General features: G+C 46.2%; 2 protein-coding genes across 4 annotated transcripts in view; both read left to right on the forward strand.

Annotated features, from left to right (window-relative positions):
- Positions 1 to 16,445, forward strand: part of llgl2.L (LLGL2, scribble cell polarity complex component L homeolog) — a 29,073-nt gene that overhangs the window by 5,074 nt on the left and 7,554 nt on the right. For all 3 annotated transcript variants that reach the window (XM_018234501.2, NM_001094373.1, XM_018234499.2), the window contains 11 exon segments: positions 2,780 to 2,874; positions 5,170 to 5,267; positions 13,077 to 13,158; positions 13,263 to 13,378; positions 13,485 to 13,643; positions 13,718 to 13,880; positions 14,339 to 14,471; positions 14,552 to 14,606; positions 15,015 to 15,172; positions 15,362 to 15,579; positions 16,028 to 16,095. In XM_018234501.2, the coding sequence (XP_018089990.1) occupies positions 2,800 to 2,874; positions 5,170 to 5,267; positions 13,077 to 13,158; positions 13,263 to 13,378; positions 13,485 to 13,643; positions 13,718 to 13,880; positions 14,339 to 14,471; positions 14,552 to 14,606; positions 15,015 to 15,172; positions 15,362 to 15,579; positions 16,028 to 16,095 (1,325 nt within the window). In that variant the 5' untranslated portion in view covers positions 2,780 to 2,799.
- Positions 9,546 to 11,300, forward strand: LOC121398305. Its single transcript, XM_041577370.1, has 2 exons — positions 9,546 to 9,954; positions 10,252 to 11,300. The coding sequence occupies exons 1-2, from the start codon at positions 9,546 to 9,548 to the stop codon at positions 11,298 to 11,300; spliced, it is 1,458 nt and encodes a 485-aa protein (XP_041433304.1).

The raw sequence follows: 16,445 nt of genomic DNA on the forward strand, positions 1-16,445 counted from the left end.
TCCCATTAAAAACAGGACAGTTGGGAGGTATTTTATGCATGGGAAAGAATGTTCTGGGAATGAAAGAGATTGAAGTAGTGTTGGGAATGAGAGAGATATAATGATTAATATGTGTTTGGTAGAATAGTGGGGATTAGAAGGATAGAATGTTCTGTACAGAGCCATGGGAATGAAAGGGATTAAATGTTCTGGATAGGGTGATGGTAATGAGAGGAATAGAATGATTGCAGTGTGTGGGACAGAATTTTTAGACTGGACAGAATTAAAATGCACAGGATACAATTTATAATTATTCTGTCTTCTAACTTCTAAAATATTTTAAAGACTAGAATAAAACACAAAACTATAAAGTACTAGTGTCCCTCTGATTAACTTTCTGTTGCCGGGAAGTTCCTGCTCCCACTGTAATTTCCCTGATCGGGAGGATGTGGCTCTGCAGGACAGAGAGAGGCTCTGCTTGTGGGTGTAGGTGAAGGGAAAAGGCCGAGTCAGACACACACCCAGAAACCCCCGTGAGGAGCTGGCTGCCTGCCAGAGTATACTGTACTCTGATACCAAGTCCATGCACCTGCCCTGTGTCTGTGGGAATGTGTGCTAGACAGGACTGCTTGATTAAAGAGAAAGTACTCCTTATACACGTGTGTGACTTTTTATAGGCAAAACTGTATGGTAGTTGCTGTATTGCAGTCTGTGATATGTTTATACCATTGTAAGCAGCAGTCATGTCCTGCTTTATGGCTGAAATTCTAGCTATCTTTATAACAGAGCATTCTGTCACAGTGGGACAGATCCTATCTGATACCCATTGTAAGCAGCAGTCCTCTCCTGCTTTATGGCTGAGATTCTAGCTATCTTTATAACAGAGCATTCTGTCACAGTGACAGAGATCCTATCTGATCCCCATTGTAAGCAGCAGTCCTGTCCTGCTTTATGGCTGAGATTCTAGCTATCTTTATAACAGAGCATTCTGTCACAGTGACACAGATCCTATCTGATACCCATTGTAAGCAGCAGTCCTGTCCTGCTTTATGGCTGAGATTCTAGCTATCTTTATAACAGAGCATTCTGTCACAGTGACAGAGATCCTATCTGATCCCCATTGTAAGCAGCAGTCCTGTCCTGCTTTATGGCTGAGATTCTAGCTATCTTTATAACAGAGCATTCTTTTTTAATTTGTTTGCAGATATGGCACATAAGTATCACACACGCACATGCAACCTAGTCATATTAGTCATATCTTCCCATAGCAGCCGACTGTAGAAGAGCCAGGAATACATCTGTATCTGAAGTGGAATAGGCCTATATTTAGGATCCTTTCATGTGAAGCCACCATCCTGCAGGAACCAGGAACAAAGTACAAGTAGGGAAAGGAAAAGCCCCCACCGAACTCCAACTGTGCTTTAAAGGGACACTAAAATGTTTCTACTTGCCTTTTTAAAAATGCATGTGTTTTGTGACTGCAGCAGAGTACAGGTACTTTCTTTCACTTTGCTAAGCTTACATAACTCTGCAAATTAATCGTAGAAGTTCTCTGAGGAACTGCTGAGAGTAAAGCATATGGCTGTATCCTGCTGCCAATTGTACATTACTGATTTACATCATTGCATGCTTTTGAGATTCTAACCAGATGAATTAGCAGAGTCATAAGGAAACGTAGCCAAGAAAAAGAAACCACTTCACTGCAGTTGCAAGACGTGCATTTCTAAAAAGGAAAGTGCAATGATGTTAGTGTCCCTTTAAATAATAGTTGGAGTTCTGTAGGACTTGTCCTTTCCCCACAGTAAAGTTAGTTCAGCTTTTAAGTTTTACTGGAATTTCAGCTGCTATCTTTTTGCTAAGGTCCAAATTACCCAGGCAGTGATTTGAATGAGAGACTGAAATATAAATTGGAGAGAACCAGAATAGAAAGATAAGTTATAAAAAGTAACAATACAGTTGTAGCCTCACAGAGCAATGGCTTTTTGGCTGATGTTGTCAGTGACTCCCATTTGAAAGCTGGAAAGTGTCAGAAAAAAGAAGGCAAACAATCTAAAAGCTACAGAAAAATGACCAATTGACAAGTTGCTAAGAATTGGCTATTTTATAACATATATAGGCTGAGGGCACACAGTGTTGGCTCCGCTGCTTTCAGCCTGCGCTTTATTTGTTGCAGAGATGTGGATTTGCTCCCTTCCCCAACTTCGTTGATCTGCTCCTAAAAGTTAAGCTTGTGCACAGGTACATATAGCAGAGTGGAGTGGAGGTCAGCCTAAAAACACTAAAGCAGACATTTTTGGGCCAACCTCCTCTCTTTGTACCTTCGCTCAAGCGGAAGCCGTACTTTTAAATACAGATCAACAGAGCTGGGAAAGGAATGGATCGACTTCTTTCAGCCTGCACTTGGCTTGGGCAATGCTTGGGTGTAATATACAGGAGGCTTTCTTGCCCGATCCAAAGCTGCAACCAGTAGTGAATAGTATAGCAAATATGGGGAAAGATCCATCTCCTCTTCTCATCTATAGCTTGGGTAAATGCTAGATGCAGGTTAAATATTAATGGGTGCTTGGCTTGTTTGCATGATGTCCGTGTAGTGCTGATAATTTGCGTGTTACTAAGAGTGTGGATAATTGTATATATGTCTTTGGTGGGACACTTTCTCCATAGAAGCAAAAGTCTTTCCATTCATTAGGTAGGGCCTCTGCTAGTAGCCTTAAGTAGGGGGAGGAGCTTGGGCCTATTTTGCAAGATGTACATGGCCTGACTTTCCTGCATTATCATGTCTTCCCTTTTTGCCTTGCAGAGTGTTAAGGAGTCGTAGAGATGAAACGTTTCCTTCGCTCTGGCCATGACTCTGTGAGGGAGCGGCTGAAACGGGACCTATTCCAGTTTAACAAGGTGAGTCAGAGACCTGCAGAGAAGGACAACTGTTGGGACTGGTGACCAAGCCTTTTAAGCTTTTCCTGGAGCTGCGCTGCAAATTGTTAGCCCCTTTATAATGAGTGACATAAGCGTCCTGATCTATCAGGCTGCACACAGCCTACACCCGACGCCATAATGCAGAAATTGAGCTGAAATCTGCTCAATATGATTGCACTTGGGCAATGCAATAGATCTGGGTGCAGGCGCAGAGAAAAACTGATGCCAGTGGAGGGTCAGAGAATCGACTGTATTGGGCATTAGCCTTAAACCTTATAATTATAATATGAATGTAAACTTCTTATCAGCCTTTTAAATGTCTTATTTCTCTGGGGCCGAACTTGACATTTTTGAGACTTCTAACCTGTTGTCAGGCTCAAAGGGCTTTCATTGAATGATATACTCCTAAGACTGCAGCCATGCCTTACATCAGATAACTGTTTCATTATTGCAATAACAGTTGTTCAGTGCTGCATAGAAGCAGGAGTCCTGTTTTAAGGGTGGCTGGAATCTGTTCTGGTGGTTGAAGCTGTCCACCATGTTTCCCACTCTGTCTCAGGTCCATTGTTTGCACCGGAACTTTAGATATTTACATTTTCATGACTTGGGTTGACCATGTCTACAAAGTAAAAGATCAGATGCCTTATGTGCTGCAGGAGATATAAACTCAAATGCAATATTATAAATCACAAATGAGCTTTTGTCCTAGTTCTACAATATTGAAATGACATGGTTTTTAGGCAATTTAAAGCCATCTTGCAGGTGATCATATTATCTTTCAGTTAGAAATGCAAATGCTGAAGACAGTAAGCCTGTAAACTAAATGGATTTTTCTGTACTTCGCATCCAGAGCCTCAGAGGGAACTGAGCTATCTGTCATAGTTCCAAGCACCCTGTGTGGCTGACCTCTCTCTCATACCTTCCAGTGTAGTATCTGCAGACTTTGGCTGTGCCAAGAGAGAATGGGTTACACTGCCAGACAAGAATCAAGTTCAGGCTGGAAACCAGCTTGACTAGTTTAGAAACATAAATAAAGGGCAGATGAGAGAAAGCTGGTGTTACAAGAGCTGGTAAGGCAGGCACAGGCAACAAAATAAACTCACCCCAAATCTCACCACTATTCACACATTGCCCCTAATCACCTGCTCTAGTTTTTGCAGTAATTTCGTCTTACCGTACTTTGAATGTTTAGCAAAATATATGGATCCTGGGAAAGTCATAATTACAGAGCCGAGAAATAACCCCCACGACACAACAAACCAACTACTGCCTTGTATAGATTTAAGGGGTGGTTTACTTTATAAAACATTGTAAAATTTAAATGTAATGTTTTAAATGTTATATAATAGCCAATTCTAAGCAACTTTTCAAATGACCTTCATTATTTATTTCTTATATTTGAATTATTTGCCTTCTTCCGTCTTTTCAAATGGGGGTCACTGACCCCGTCTAAAAAAATAAAAAAAAATAAAGGCTCTGTAAGGCTACAAATGTATTGCTATGGCTACATTTTATTGCTCATCTTTCTATTCAGGTTCTCTCCTATTCATAAAAAACCAGTCGCAATTTGTCTCAGAATTTCACGCTCTACATCATACTAAAAGTTAACTCAAATGTGAATAATCCCTTTAATATGTGCACAGAGGTTAATATGTGGGGCGTTGAATCAAATTTTTTTTTTCCTAATGCTTCGATGGTAGTATTTTAGTTTTAGTTGTGCAATACCATGTTGTCCTGTTGTTAAACTAGACCTTCTTCTTGGCAGTCAGAACCACTCTCGTTTAGATGTGAAATGATAAAAATGTCAGATGTAGTTTCACTGGTGTGTCAGAGCGAGAGAAAGGTATGCTTTAGTCAGATTCCTTGCACAACAGTGTTCTGTGTAAGAGGGGTGTGTGTGTCTGTGATTCATTCCAATATAAAAAACAAGACAAATTTGCTGGGTATTGTTGGGTCATATAATATCTGGGAATAAATGCTTATTTTCCTGGATACATATATTGGCACTAGGGATATTGTAGTGGAAATACCAAATCTGAAATACCAAAGGTTGCTTGCCCTTGTTACCAAGTACCTAGAGATTATCTAGTGTGGGGTGTCCAACTTGCAGCACTACAAATGCCAATTAACTTCCAGCAGTTCACAATGTTTCTGGACTAGTTTTAGTTCAGCAGATGGAAGGCCCCATATTGAATATTTTTGGTCTTGCTGAGCTGTGGAACCTCAATTATAAACGAATAAACTGCTAAAGGTCTCTGTTTTTGTCTCCTCCAGACAGTGGAACATGGCTTCCCCCACCAGCCCAGTGCTTTGGGATACAGCGACTGCCTTAGCCTCATGGCGATTGGAACTCGTTCTGGAGCGCTCAAAGTGTATCCTTTCACTCCAAGATGTATTGGTGCAGCCAATATGCCTGGTTTAAAATAAATGAAAAAAGGTGTCAACCTTTTTTTTTTTTATAGGGCACTAGGTATTGGCACAGTCTGACGTGCCACCTTCCTTAGCTGGTCCCATATTGATATCTGAGGGGGACTTAATTTTCAGTGCAATGAGCAATGGCTGGGAATGTACTTTAGCTGAAGATCTGCCCCCCACCCATGTTTACATTGCAGTTTTACATTGACTTCTGGATATAATCCAGACCTTGGCTGTAAATTACACCAGTTGGTGCTGTACAGTAGGCAGTTCCCTGGGTGGTGGCGTGTTGCAACAGTTTGCCTGTGTGAGGTTACACTTTCTCTCCTTGCTTCTTGCTGATGCTGTCCTGTATGCATTGATAGAGTACCCCTCTCAGTTCTGCATCATCTGTGCCGCTGACCTTTTCTTTGGCTACCCTATTGCCGCTAGTCTAACCATTTAAGGATCAATGGCATGGTGCTACAGGCTCAACTCATGGGAGATTACAGACTGTTTGGCATTAGGGGAGATGGTACTGACCCACCAAGCCAATCTTCCATCTTTTTTTTTATTTTTTTGCCTCCCCTGCCTTGTGTATTGCAGTTCTATCCTTTCCTTGGTTTCTTCTTCACCTGCTGTGTATATTGTTTTTCCTCTTCCACCCTCGCCCTGTACATTGCTCTTCCCATCCTTTTTTTTTTGTCTCCTTCCTCCCCTCGCCATGTTTCCTGTTTCCTTCCACTTTCGGCTCTTATTTCCTGAACATCTTGGCACCCTGTTGGCTTTTTCCTATAGTCTGGCTATATCGATTGTTCACTGTTCCAGAGATTGAAGTGTCTAAATCTCAGTGTTTCCCTGTGTATTGTTTTCAGACTGGTGCTATCTGTCTCATAAACTGCTTCTAAGTTGCTCTAATTTCTATACATTTATTTTACACTTTTGAGGATTAAAGTGCAAATTCCAGTTTAAATCAGAGTAATTTGGCAAATCCTTTTAGTAACAGAACCTGAAATATCCACCCTGCCGCAAATCCCGTCCCTTTATGTAACTTTTAAATATATTTACAAGGATACCTTTAACTACTATTTAATTTTTTCAACTTTTTAATTAGTGCTTATTTGAAAACTGCTATGGTCTTGTTTTTTCCCTTTCTAACTCCATCCAGTCAAAGCATCAATATTAAAATTTTTGATTGTGTTCTATTACACAGATAGCTAGAATCTCAGCCGTAAAGCAGGACAGGACTGCTGCTTACAATGGGTATAGAAGGATCTCTCCGGACAGACAAGGCAAAGAAATTAAAAATACTTTGGTTCTGTAGGCATTACACATGATTGTTAGGTGGAAAATGAAAGGTAGACTAGTGGTCACCTGTCCTGCTGATCAGTACTCTGCATTTTCCATTGTTCTATTGTATAATCCAGCCATAAAATGGTAATTAACATTCCTTTTTGTGTAAAGATCTGTTTTTTGAATTCTTTAGTGAAGTCCAGCTAAGCCTCTGAGACATGCCCATCCATGTCATACAGATTTAAACATCATTTAACCTGTTGATGTTCTCTTCATTCAGTAATCCTATGTCTATCACAGAAATGAGGATTGACAAGAGCATCTGGCTTTGTTTGCTTTGTTTCATACAACTCTGCCCCGCTACTCTCAGCCTGTGTATTTTCGCTGAGAGAAGCGAATCTGCTCCGTGCCCCTGCTCCATTTATATGAGCCGCTTCCACTTGCTAGTAGTCGCACGCAGTGGAGCAGAGGTCGGCCCAAAGATGCCTCATTTCTCTGTCGTCTAAAGGGGGACACAGGGACTCTTGGGGTTTAAGCTCCACCCTCCAGGAGGCAGGACACTATTAATAAAATTAAAATTAAGTGGGCGTGCCCATATAGTGGCTTAACCCCACATGCTGTAGCATTCCTTCAGTTTTTAAAGTGTCCTGCTTCAAGGAGGATGGATACCAGCTTCAACACAGAAGCATGCTATGGGGTGTCACCAGGGCAGGACTGCCTGTTCCTTTGTGTGTACCCCCCCCTCGAGGGATCTCTCACCGGGGTCATATGCTAGCCCTCTAGGCTATAACCGACCTGCACAGAAAAGATTCCTGCAACCCGCTGGGGCCAGCAGATGTTCTGACCGGTTGAGACGCCAGCAGTGAGTATGAGTTGTTCTACTCGTGTTCTGGCCTGCTCTCCCCCCCCCCCGGGTGGGGACCCCCCTCAGTCAGCCCAGACCTAGCTGCATTCAAGGTGGCATTGTCTGCTTTCTCCGACGCTCTTCCACACTGACGGGCTGCTTAGTGAGTGCGCGCCCTTCTCCTGCACGCAGTGGAACGCATCGCGCTGATGCGTTCCAGGCGCCATTTTGTTTTTTCGGCGCGAAGCGTACAAGTGGCTTCAGAAGGCGCCTCACTCCTTCCCGCCACTCTACACAGCCACATTAAGCTGACGCTTCCTCATTCTGCCAGCAGCACTTCAGGAGACACGGGAGCCTCTCTTGTTTTTGGGGATTAGGCTCTACCTTCAGGCAGCAGTCTAGGATTGCCTAAAAGCACTCTTACAAAGCATATCTGCTGACTGACATTCCTCAGCAGGTACCTCAGCCACTGTTCGTATGGCAGAAGGTAAGTCAGGGGGACTTTTCCCCAGGGCTGGGGGGAGAGCACCAGCAGCACAGGTGACCTATTTTACCTGCAAAAACTGCCAATTAAAAATCCCTGGGGGCCAGGCTGACCCACTCTGCAGTTCTTGCTCAAAGGGGCAGAGACCAGCGCCCACCCAGGGGCCCATCCCAACGGTCCCTGCATCTGGGGAACCCACACAGGATTTGGATGCAATGGATGGGGTAGCGGGCACTTCCTCAGAACCCCCTGCACCCCTATGGGCAATTCAGCTTTCCCAATCTCTGGCATCCCTGCAGGGCCTTCCTTCCATTGCCACCAATTTGGGAAAAGCCCTAGCCAAACTAGGTCATCACTCCAGTGGAAAGCGGAAACGGCTTCCCAGCTCCAAGGGTGACACTGACACCCATACCCCCTCTGACGTCTCGTCAGCTGGGGAAGACCTTTCTCATTCAGAGGGGGAACTCCCGCCTTCTGATGCTTCCTCAGAAGTTGAGGAGGATAATGCGGAGGATTCCAGAAGCAAGGAACTCCCTCACGACGTTGAGGGTATTATTAAGGGGGTGTTGGACGTGCTAAAAATCACACAAACACCTGACCAACAGGCTTCCTCTTCCAACCTGTTTAAAAGAAAACACAAATCTGCTACATGTTTTCCTTCACATGACCAGCTACTTAACATAATACAAGAAGAATGGAATTCTCCGGAGCGAAAGTTCCAAGCTACCCGAAAATTTTCGAAATCGTATCCCTTTCCCAAAGACCTAGTGGAAAAATGGTCACTGCCTCCAACCGTGGACGCACCAGTTTCGAGATTATCCAAATCCACAGCGTTACCAGTCACGGACGCTGCAGCCTTCAAGGATCCCTCAGACAGACGTCTAGAAGGTTTCCTCAGGGCAGTCTACTCATCTGCTGGCTCCACTCTTCGGCCGGCTCTTGCCTCGGCCTGGGTGGCGCGAGCCATTCAGGCATGGGCAGAATCCCTCGTGGCAGACATTCAAAATGGCATCCCCAGAACAGACATCCTGTCCTCCGCACAATCCATCACGGAGTCGGCGGCTTACTTGTGCGACGCTTCTCTCGATACAGCACAGATTACAGCCCGCACGTCAGCGCTCTCCGTCGCAGCACGCAGAACACTCTGGCTGAAGAACTGGTCTGCGGATGTCAGTTCCAAGAAGTCCCTTACCTCACTACCCTTTAAGGGACAACGACTTTTTGGTGAGGAACTCGAAAAGATAATCTCACAGGCCACGGGAGGGAAGAGTACCTTTCTTCCCCAACAAAAGTCAAGGCCCACGACCTCCCCCAGACGTGGTCGGTCCTTTCGTGGCAACACTGGACGTTTCTCCAGACGGCACAGTCCTCCCCAACGTTCTCAGTTTCGCTCTAAACCAAACGACAAGGGACGACCATCATGGAAGACCAACAAATTCCACAACAAGTCCACGGCCGACAAGGCCGCTTCCGGATGACGGGTCACCCCCTCCGGGGTCACGGCAACCACTAGGGGGACGATTGCTGAGATTCCGGGAGGTGTGGACACGATACTCGTCAGACGCTTGGGTAACCGAAATCATTTCCGAGGGCTACCACCTGGATTTCGCCTCCCTTCCTCCCAGGAAATTTCTCATGTCCAGGGTTCCTTCAAACCCAGTCAAGGGCCGAGCCTTTTTGGACTGCATTGCCAACATGGAACAGACTGGAGTGATCACTCCGGTTCCCCCGTCAGAAACATTTTGCGGGTTTTACTCCAATCTGTTCCTGGTTCCAAAGAAAGACGGGTCCTTCCGACCAGTATTGGACCTGAAGTTCCTCAACAAACACATACGATCGGTCCGGTTCAAAATGGAGACTCTCCGGTCTGTCATACGGGGCATGGAACCAGGTCAACTGCTGATGTCCCTCGACATCAAGGATGCGTATCTTCACGTTCCGATCTGGCCTCCTCACCATCGCTTCCTCAGGTTCGCATTCCGAAATCGCCATTACCAATTTGTGGCACTCCCGTTCGGTCTCTCCTCTGCCCCCAGAGTGTTCACCAAGCTCATGGCGGTGACGGCGGCAATGCTACGGCTCCAAGGCATCTCGATCACTCCTTACCTGGACGACCTTCTCCTGAAGGCTTCCACGCTCGAGAAGAGCCGAAGGGACATGCAACAAGCGATTGCACTACTTCAGAGTTTCGGGTGGACCATCAACTGGACCAAATCCAGCATGACACCCAGCCACCAGATGCTATTCCTGGGTCTCCACTTCGATACCCTGACCCAACGTGTTTCCCTGCCCATGGACAAACAGAGGAAGATCAGAGCGCAAGTCACTCTCCTTCTTCACGACCGGCTCCCCACAGTCCACCTCGCAATGAAGGTCCTCGGTTTGATGGTCTCATCCATCGAAGCAGTTCCCTTCGCTCAGATACACTTGAGACCTCTACAAGCCAACGTTCTCTCGGGATGGAAGGGGGGCCCTCTGTCCCAACGGATTGTTCTACAGCAAACAACCCGGGAGTCACTCCTCTGGTGGCTGAATCACCGCAATCTGTCGACAGGCCAGTCTTGGGCGACTCCGGACTGGACCGTGATCACAACAGACGCAAGTCTCCTCGGATGGGGCGCCACGTGGAACACCTCGTCGGTACAAGGCCGTTGGTCGCCAGCAGAAAAGAGACTACACATCATCGTCCTGGAGCTTCGGGCAGTCAGGCTTGCCCTCAGACATTGGTCTCCACTGCTCCAAGACAAGTCGATCCGCGTACAAAGCGACAACTCCACCACCGTCGCGTACATAAACCGGCAAGGAGGTACCCGCAGCAAAGCATCCCTGGCGGAGGTGGTACAAATCCTAGCCTGGGCGGAACTCAGCTCAGTCAGACTATCTGCCATCCACATTCCGGGAGTAGACAACACCCAAGCAGACTTCCTCAGTCGGAACCAGCTGGATCCGGGAGAATGGGAACTTCATCCCGCAGTGTTCACAGACCTAGTGAAACGGTGGGGAAGTCCTCAAGTCGACCTCATGGCCTCCAGAGCCAACCGCAAGGTTCCGGCCTTTTACGCCCGTTTTCGGGATCCGTCGGCGATGGGAGTGGACGCCATGACACAAGTCTGGGATTTCCACCTAGCTTACGTCTTTCCTCCGTTTCCAATGCTCCCTCGGGTTCTGAAGAAAATCAAGCAATCCTACACGACAGTCATAGTGATAGCTCCGTATTGGCCCCGGAGAACGTGGTTCACGGATCTTCAGGACATGTCCATAGCTCAACCAGTTAGTTTCCCTCCCAGGTACGATCTTCTCCAGCAGGGTCCCATACTACACCACAATCCGGGACTGTTCGCTTTGACGGGATGGCTGTTGAGGCGGCCATCTGGAGACGGAAGGGTATAGCGGAAGATGTCATTGCCACTATGCCGCAGTCACGCAAAGCTACCTCTTCCAAAGCCTACCATCGGGTTTGGCGCAGCTACTGGACCTGGTGCGAGGCATCCGGGTTTTCCTTCCATGAATGCGATGTTCCCAGGATCTTATCCTTCCTACAGCGAGGATTTCAACTCGGTCTGAAGCTCAGTTCCTTGAAGGTACAAGTATCTGCTCTCTCTGTCCTTTTTCAGTCTCGTCGCGCCCTAGACGATTCGGTCCGCACCTTTCTGCAAGGGGTACAACATATCGTTCCTCCTTACCGATCGCCAGTCCCTGGATGGGATCTTAATCTCGTTTTGGAGGCTCTCCTTGACCCCCCCTTCGAACCTCTGGGAGTCGTCTCAGAACAGTGGCTTACATGGAAAACGGCCTTCCTCGTTGCCATTTCATCTGCTCGCAGGGTATCGGAAATAGGTGCCTTATCTTGTGATCCATCTCTGCTGGTTTTTCATAAGGACAAGGCAGTCCTCAGGACTGTGCCTTCCTTCCTGCCTAAGGTTGTGTCATCGTTTCACGTGAACCAGAAGATTGTGGTTCCATCTCCCTGTCCGGAACCCAAGAATGACAAGGAACGGAGATTTCACAGTCTGGATGTGGTCAGGGCACTTCGCTGGTACCTTGACCGTTCCAAGTCCTATCGGCGCTCTCAAGCCCTTTTTATCATTCCGTCCGGTCATCGGAAGGGTCTGTCAGCCTCCAAGACCACTATCGCACGTTGGATCAGAGAAACCATCAGGCAAGCCTATCTGGCTAAGGGCAGACCTCCTCCTAATAATGTTCGAGCTCACTCCACACGATCCTTGGGAGCTTCCTGGGCCTGGCGCAACTCGGCCTCCTTGGACCAGATCTGCAGAGCGGCCACCTGGTCTTCGGTTCATACATTCACTAAATTCTACAGCCTTGACACGTTCTCGTCAGCGGATGCCCTTTTCGGCCGCAAAGTACTACACTCTGTGGTACGGTAACGTGTCTCTACCTTATTAGATTCGCTCCCACCCTGCTGTCTGGGGCTGCTTTGTTAAGTCCCCAAGAGTCCCTGTGTCCCCCTTTAGACGACAGAGAAAACAGGATTTTTTGATACTCACCGTTAAATCCTTTTCTCTGTAGTCGATAGGGGGACACAGGGCTTCCCGACCCTGAGCGAAATGTTGACCACTTGGTCTCAAGGAAAAGTTTTCCTGATTTACGGTTTTGCAAGTTGAGTGTTAATACAGTTTGTCTTTCAGCAGTCTCTTTGGTACCAACTGAAGGAATGCTACAGCATGTGGGGTTAAGCCACTATATGGGCACGCCCACTTAATTTTAATTTTATTAATAGTGTCCTGCCTCCTGGAGGGTGGAGCTTAAACCCCAAGAGTCCCTGTGTCCCCCTATCGACTACAGAGAAAAGGATTTAACGGTGAGTATCAAAAAATCCTGTTTTTGCATATTTGGGTTGGCTTCCTCTCCGCTGCATGTGAGCGTACACAGGTGGATCTAATTCAAATAGATTGAGATGGGGCATGGAAGGGGTCTGCTTCTCTCAGCCTGCAAAAAATACAAAAGCTGGGGAGTCTGCGCTCCTTGTGCCCGTGGCCTTACTCTTGTGGTTAAGGCTAATGCTGCATGTGTTTTTCTTCTTTTCCCCTGCATCCATTGGTTGCAAGTTACTTTCTTGTCTTTTGGCATTGCCTCTTTCCATCAGTCATTATATTTATCTTTCGTATATATTGGGATATTCTACTTAAAATTCCTCTCATCCAGTTATGGCTCCCCAGGAGTAGAATTTATGGGTCTCCATGATGAGAATAACTCCGTGACAAAGATCAGTTTCATCCCAGACCAGGTAAAGATGACTCTCACCTTGTGGCCTATTTGTTGGCTTTTATGAGCTGGGTAGGGTGGGGGTATGGCATGCCCAATTTTGTGACTTTTCTCTCTCTTCCTCAGTGCCAACTTGTCACTGTACTTGATGACAACAGCCTTCACCTATGGTCGTTTCAGCAACATGATGGGGTCTCAGAACTACAGGAAGAGAAAAAATTCACCTTACGTGGGCCCCCTGGGTAGGTGGCAGTGCCAAGTTATTGTTGGTACTTTCTTGGTGCTATCTGTACTATTATATTTCTGTACAGTTATGATGAGTCTCCCCTCTGTTGCTCTAATTGGCAGGTCTCCCCCAAGTGTGACGCAGATTAAGGTGCTGTTGCCGCACTCTTCAGGGGAGAAGCTATACGTAGGCACTGAGGGGGGCAGCGTGTTTACTCTGGAGCTGCCATCTCTGCGTGTTTTAGAAGAGAAGACGGTCGGGCATGAAGCAGCACTTCAAGGGTAAGAAACATCCGGACACTTTTTGTTATGCAACATTTTGACCCAGACGATTAAGCATATTCTCCTCCATGCAGTCTGCCGGATGAATACAGCAGTAGGAGAGCATTCGAGTCTGTAGAGGCCTTGCAGGAGAATCCCCGGAATCCAGACCAGCTTTTGATTGGTTACAGTCGTGGAATGATGGTGGTCTGGGACTTGGCGAAGGGACGCAGCATGCAATACTTCCTGGGCAAACAAGTAATGACTTCTCTGGAACTTTCCTTCTCTGTATATTTGTATTCATACATATGGATAGATGCTGCCAGATGCTGCCATATTGTTTCCCTTAGACAGTACAGTATAATGGTACAGCTTTTCCCCTGGCCAATTCCATGTCATACTTCACGGGATAGCCCAGCCCCAGTTAGGGTTGCCACCTGGCCGGTAAAAATGATGGTTAATCCCAATATTATTAATAGGGAAAAAAGATAAATGTATAGGAATGCTGGTATTTTTTCCTGGAAAAGGTGGCAACCCTACATGGAGTTGTCCAGGAAAGGAAAATCACGGTATACATGGTACAATTTGGTATGGTACAATTTTCCCTTATTGTGTGCCCAGAACATTCCTTCTCTGTATATTACTGTATCTTCTATATGAATAACCATTTGAATGTCTTGTTGATAATGGAAATTTAACATCTTGTTCCCTGTTAGCAACTAGAGAATGTTTTCTGGTGCCGAAATGGGCAGCAGATAGTCAGCTGTCACAGTGATGGGGGGTACAACCAATGGGAGATCTCTGATGAGCTGGTGCAGGATTCTCCCATGGAGAGCAAAGTGCCATACGGTGAGCTGCACTATTTAATGCTGGTGTGTGGATTAAGCTGGGAAGAAAACGGGCTCTAATGTATCCGTTCTGTCTTCTAGGTCCTCTCCGGTGCAAGGCAATCTGTAAAATAACCTGGCATACCTCGAGAAGAAGGTGAGCCCTGGGCAGCTGCTGAAAAAGGATTTAAATTACAGTAGTGGAAATCTCCTCCTCATACCTTCATAGGCTAGGGCCATACAGGATTGAAATCAACCTGCTGAAATCAACCTACAGAAATATGCTGGCCAATTTCAGCCCCTATCGCGGGCAGTAGCCTCCCTCCCCTGTTCACATGTGAAACCATTTTGTCGGCTTATTTCAGCAGGCTGATCTTGGCCCCAGAGCTTTACACAGGGAATGCAATGGATGCTTGTTCTTGTATTTACATGGTAACACAGGTGAAATAACGGCAGTTTAGTCAAGCTAAACCTGCATGCTGATGCTCCCTCGCCTTATTAAAAATTAGGATATACGTTCAGTTCCAAAGCTCAGTCCTAAACCTATTAAACTTATCATTCACAGCCGCTCTCCATATGTCGTGTTCCAAGGGGGCATGCCTATGGCGAGCTATGGGGACAGGCACATCATATCCGTCGTACATGGACACCAGCAGACTGCTTTTGACTTTACCTCACGGATCATTGACCACATAGTGATTGCTAACCCTGATCCCTCAGCAGGTGAGTGAGCACAATGGGATAGTACAATACAGAGAAGTCTTTATCTCTATATATTTTCCATCAGTGTCTTTACTACCTTTCTGACAAAAAAACAGCAGTCCTGACTCATTGGGTTATGAGAGTATATTATTTATGTTTTTTAAAAATGCTCTCTTACCAGTTACATGGATTTCTCTTCTTCCACTCCAGAATACGATGACCCTCGGGCCCTGCTGGTACTGGTAGAAGAGGAGCTGGTGATGATCGACCTGCAGAGCCCCAGCTGGCCAGTAATCCAGTGCCCCTACCTCATCTCCCTCCATTGTTCAGCCATCACCTGCTCCTATCACATCTCTTCCATCCCCTTGAAGCTGTGGGAGCGGATAATTAGTGCTGGGAGGAAGCAAAACACTCAGTTCTCTAACATGGTATGGTTCCCGGGGCCTGCACTTTAGACCATAACTTGCGTGCTTGCATTAATTGAGGCAAAATATAGAATTACTGGGTAATGCAATGTAGCCAGATACGATGAATTCCAAGCAACCGTATCCATTGAGGGGTGGAAGGTTTGCTAAACTTTTACCCCAGGCCGGTGTACCTCTGATTAACTGGGTGAGCATTCTTCAGAACTCAGTGCAGGAATCTGTCCTGCACTCCATGATGTAGCTGTCTAGGCTTGGCACAGTATAGTAGTAGTATTCAAAGCTGGTACTGTACTGTGCCCACCCCTAACCATCGCAAGGGACACCTAGGTGCACAGATAAAATGCTACAGAAAAATGCCCCCAGCTGGTTTACAGTACCCTTTAACAATAGTGGGAAGATGAACTTCTGACTTGAGCAATACATTTTTATTTTTTGCATTCTCTCACTGCAGCCGTGGCCCATTGATGGTGGTGTCAATTTGGCGCCTGCTCCCCCTCAGAGAGATCTACTTCTTACTGGGTGAGTCCTACAAAGAGAAATACCATTTATTTTTGTTTATCAGTCCTGCTACTGAGATATAACCCTCATAATTGGCCGATGCTAAGACTTGTTAATCAGCAGCTGAAGGCTTATAAGAGGAAATCTCTTTCCTCTCTGTTGTGTTTTCCTTTTGTCTGAAAGATAACACATTGCATAGTGCCAGAGGTCTAAGTCCAAGTGTATAGCAAACAGAAGCTTCTGTGGCATTACAAGTCTTTAGGCTTCCTGAACAAATCTCTTTCCAGAGTTAAATATTAATGTTCTGTCAGTGCTGTCCAGCCAGTGCTGTCCAACTGGCAGCACATAACCCCCTCTTGTGTGGCCCCCAA

This window comes from Xenopus laevis, chromosome 9_10L (genome assembly GCF_017654675.1).
Source record: "Xenopus laevis strain J_2021 chromosome 9_10L, Xenopus_laevis_v10.1, whole genome shotgun sequence".
Taxonomy (NCBI): Eukaryota; Metazoa; Chordata; class Amphibia; order Anura; family Pipidae; genus Xenopus; species Xenopus laevis.

Bases quoted from the DNA above. Each gene is read 5' to 3' on its own strand.
- LOC121398305 (XM_041577370.1), top strand. From the start codon at position 9,546: ATGTCCAGGGTTCCTTCAAACCCAGTCAAGGGCCGAGCCTTTTTGGAC. The intron at 9,955-10,251 runs CCAAGCTCATGG...TCCTTCTTCACG, and splicing joins CTCTGCCCCCAGAGTGTTCA to ACCGGCTCCCCACAGTCCAC.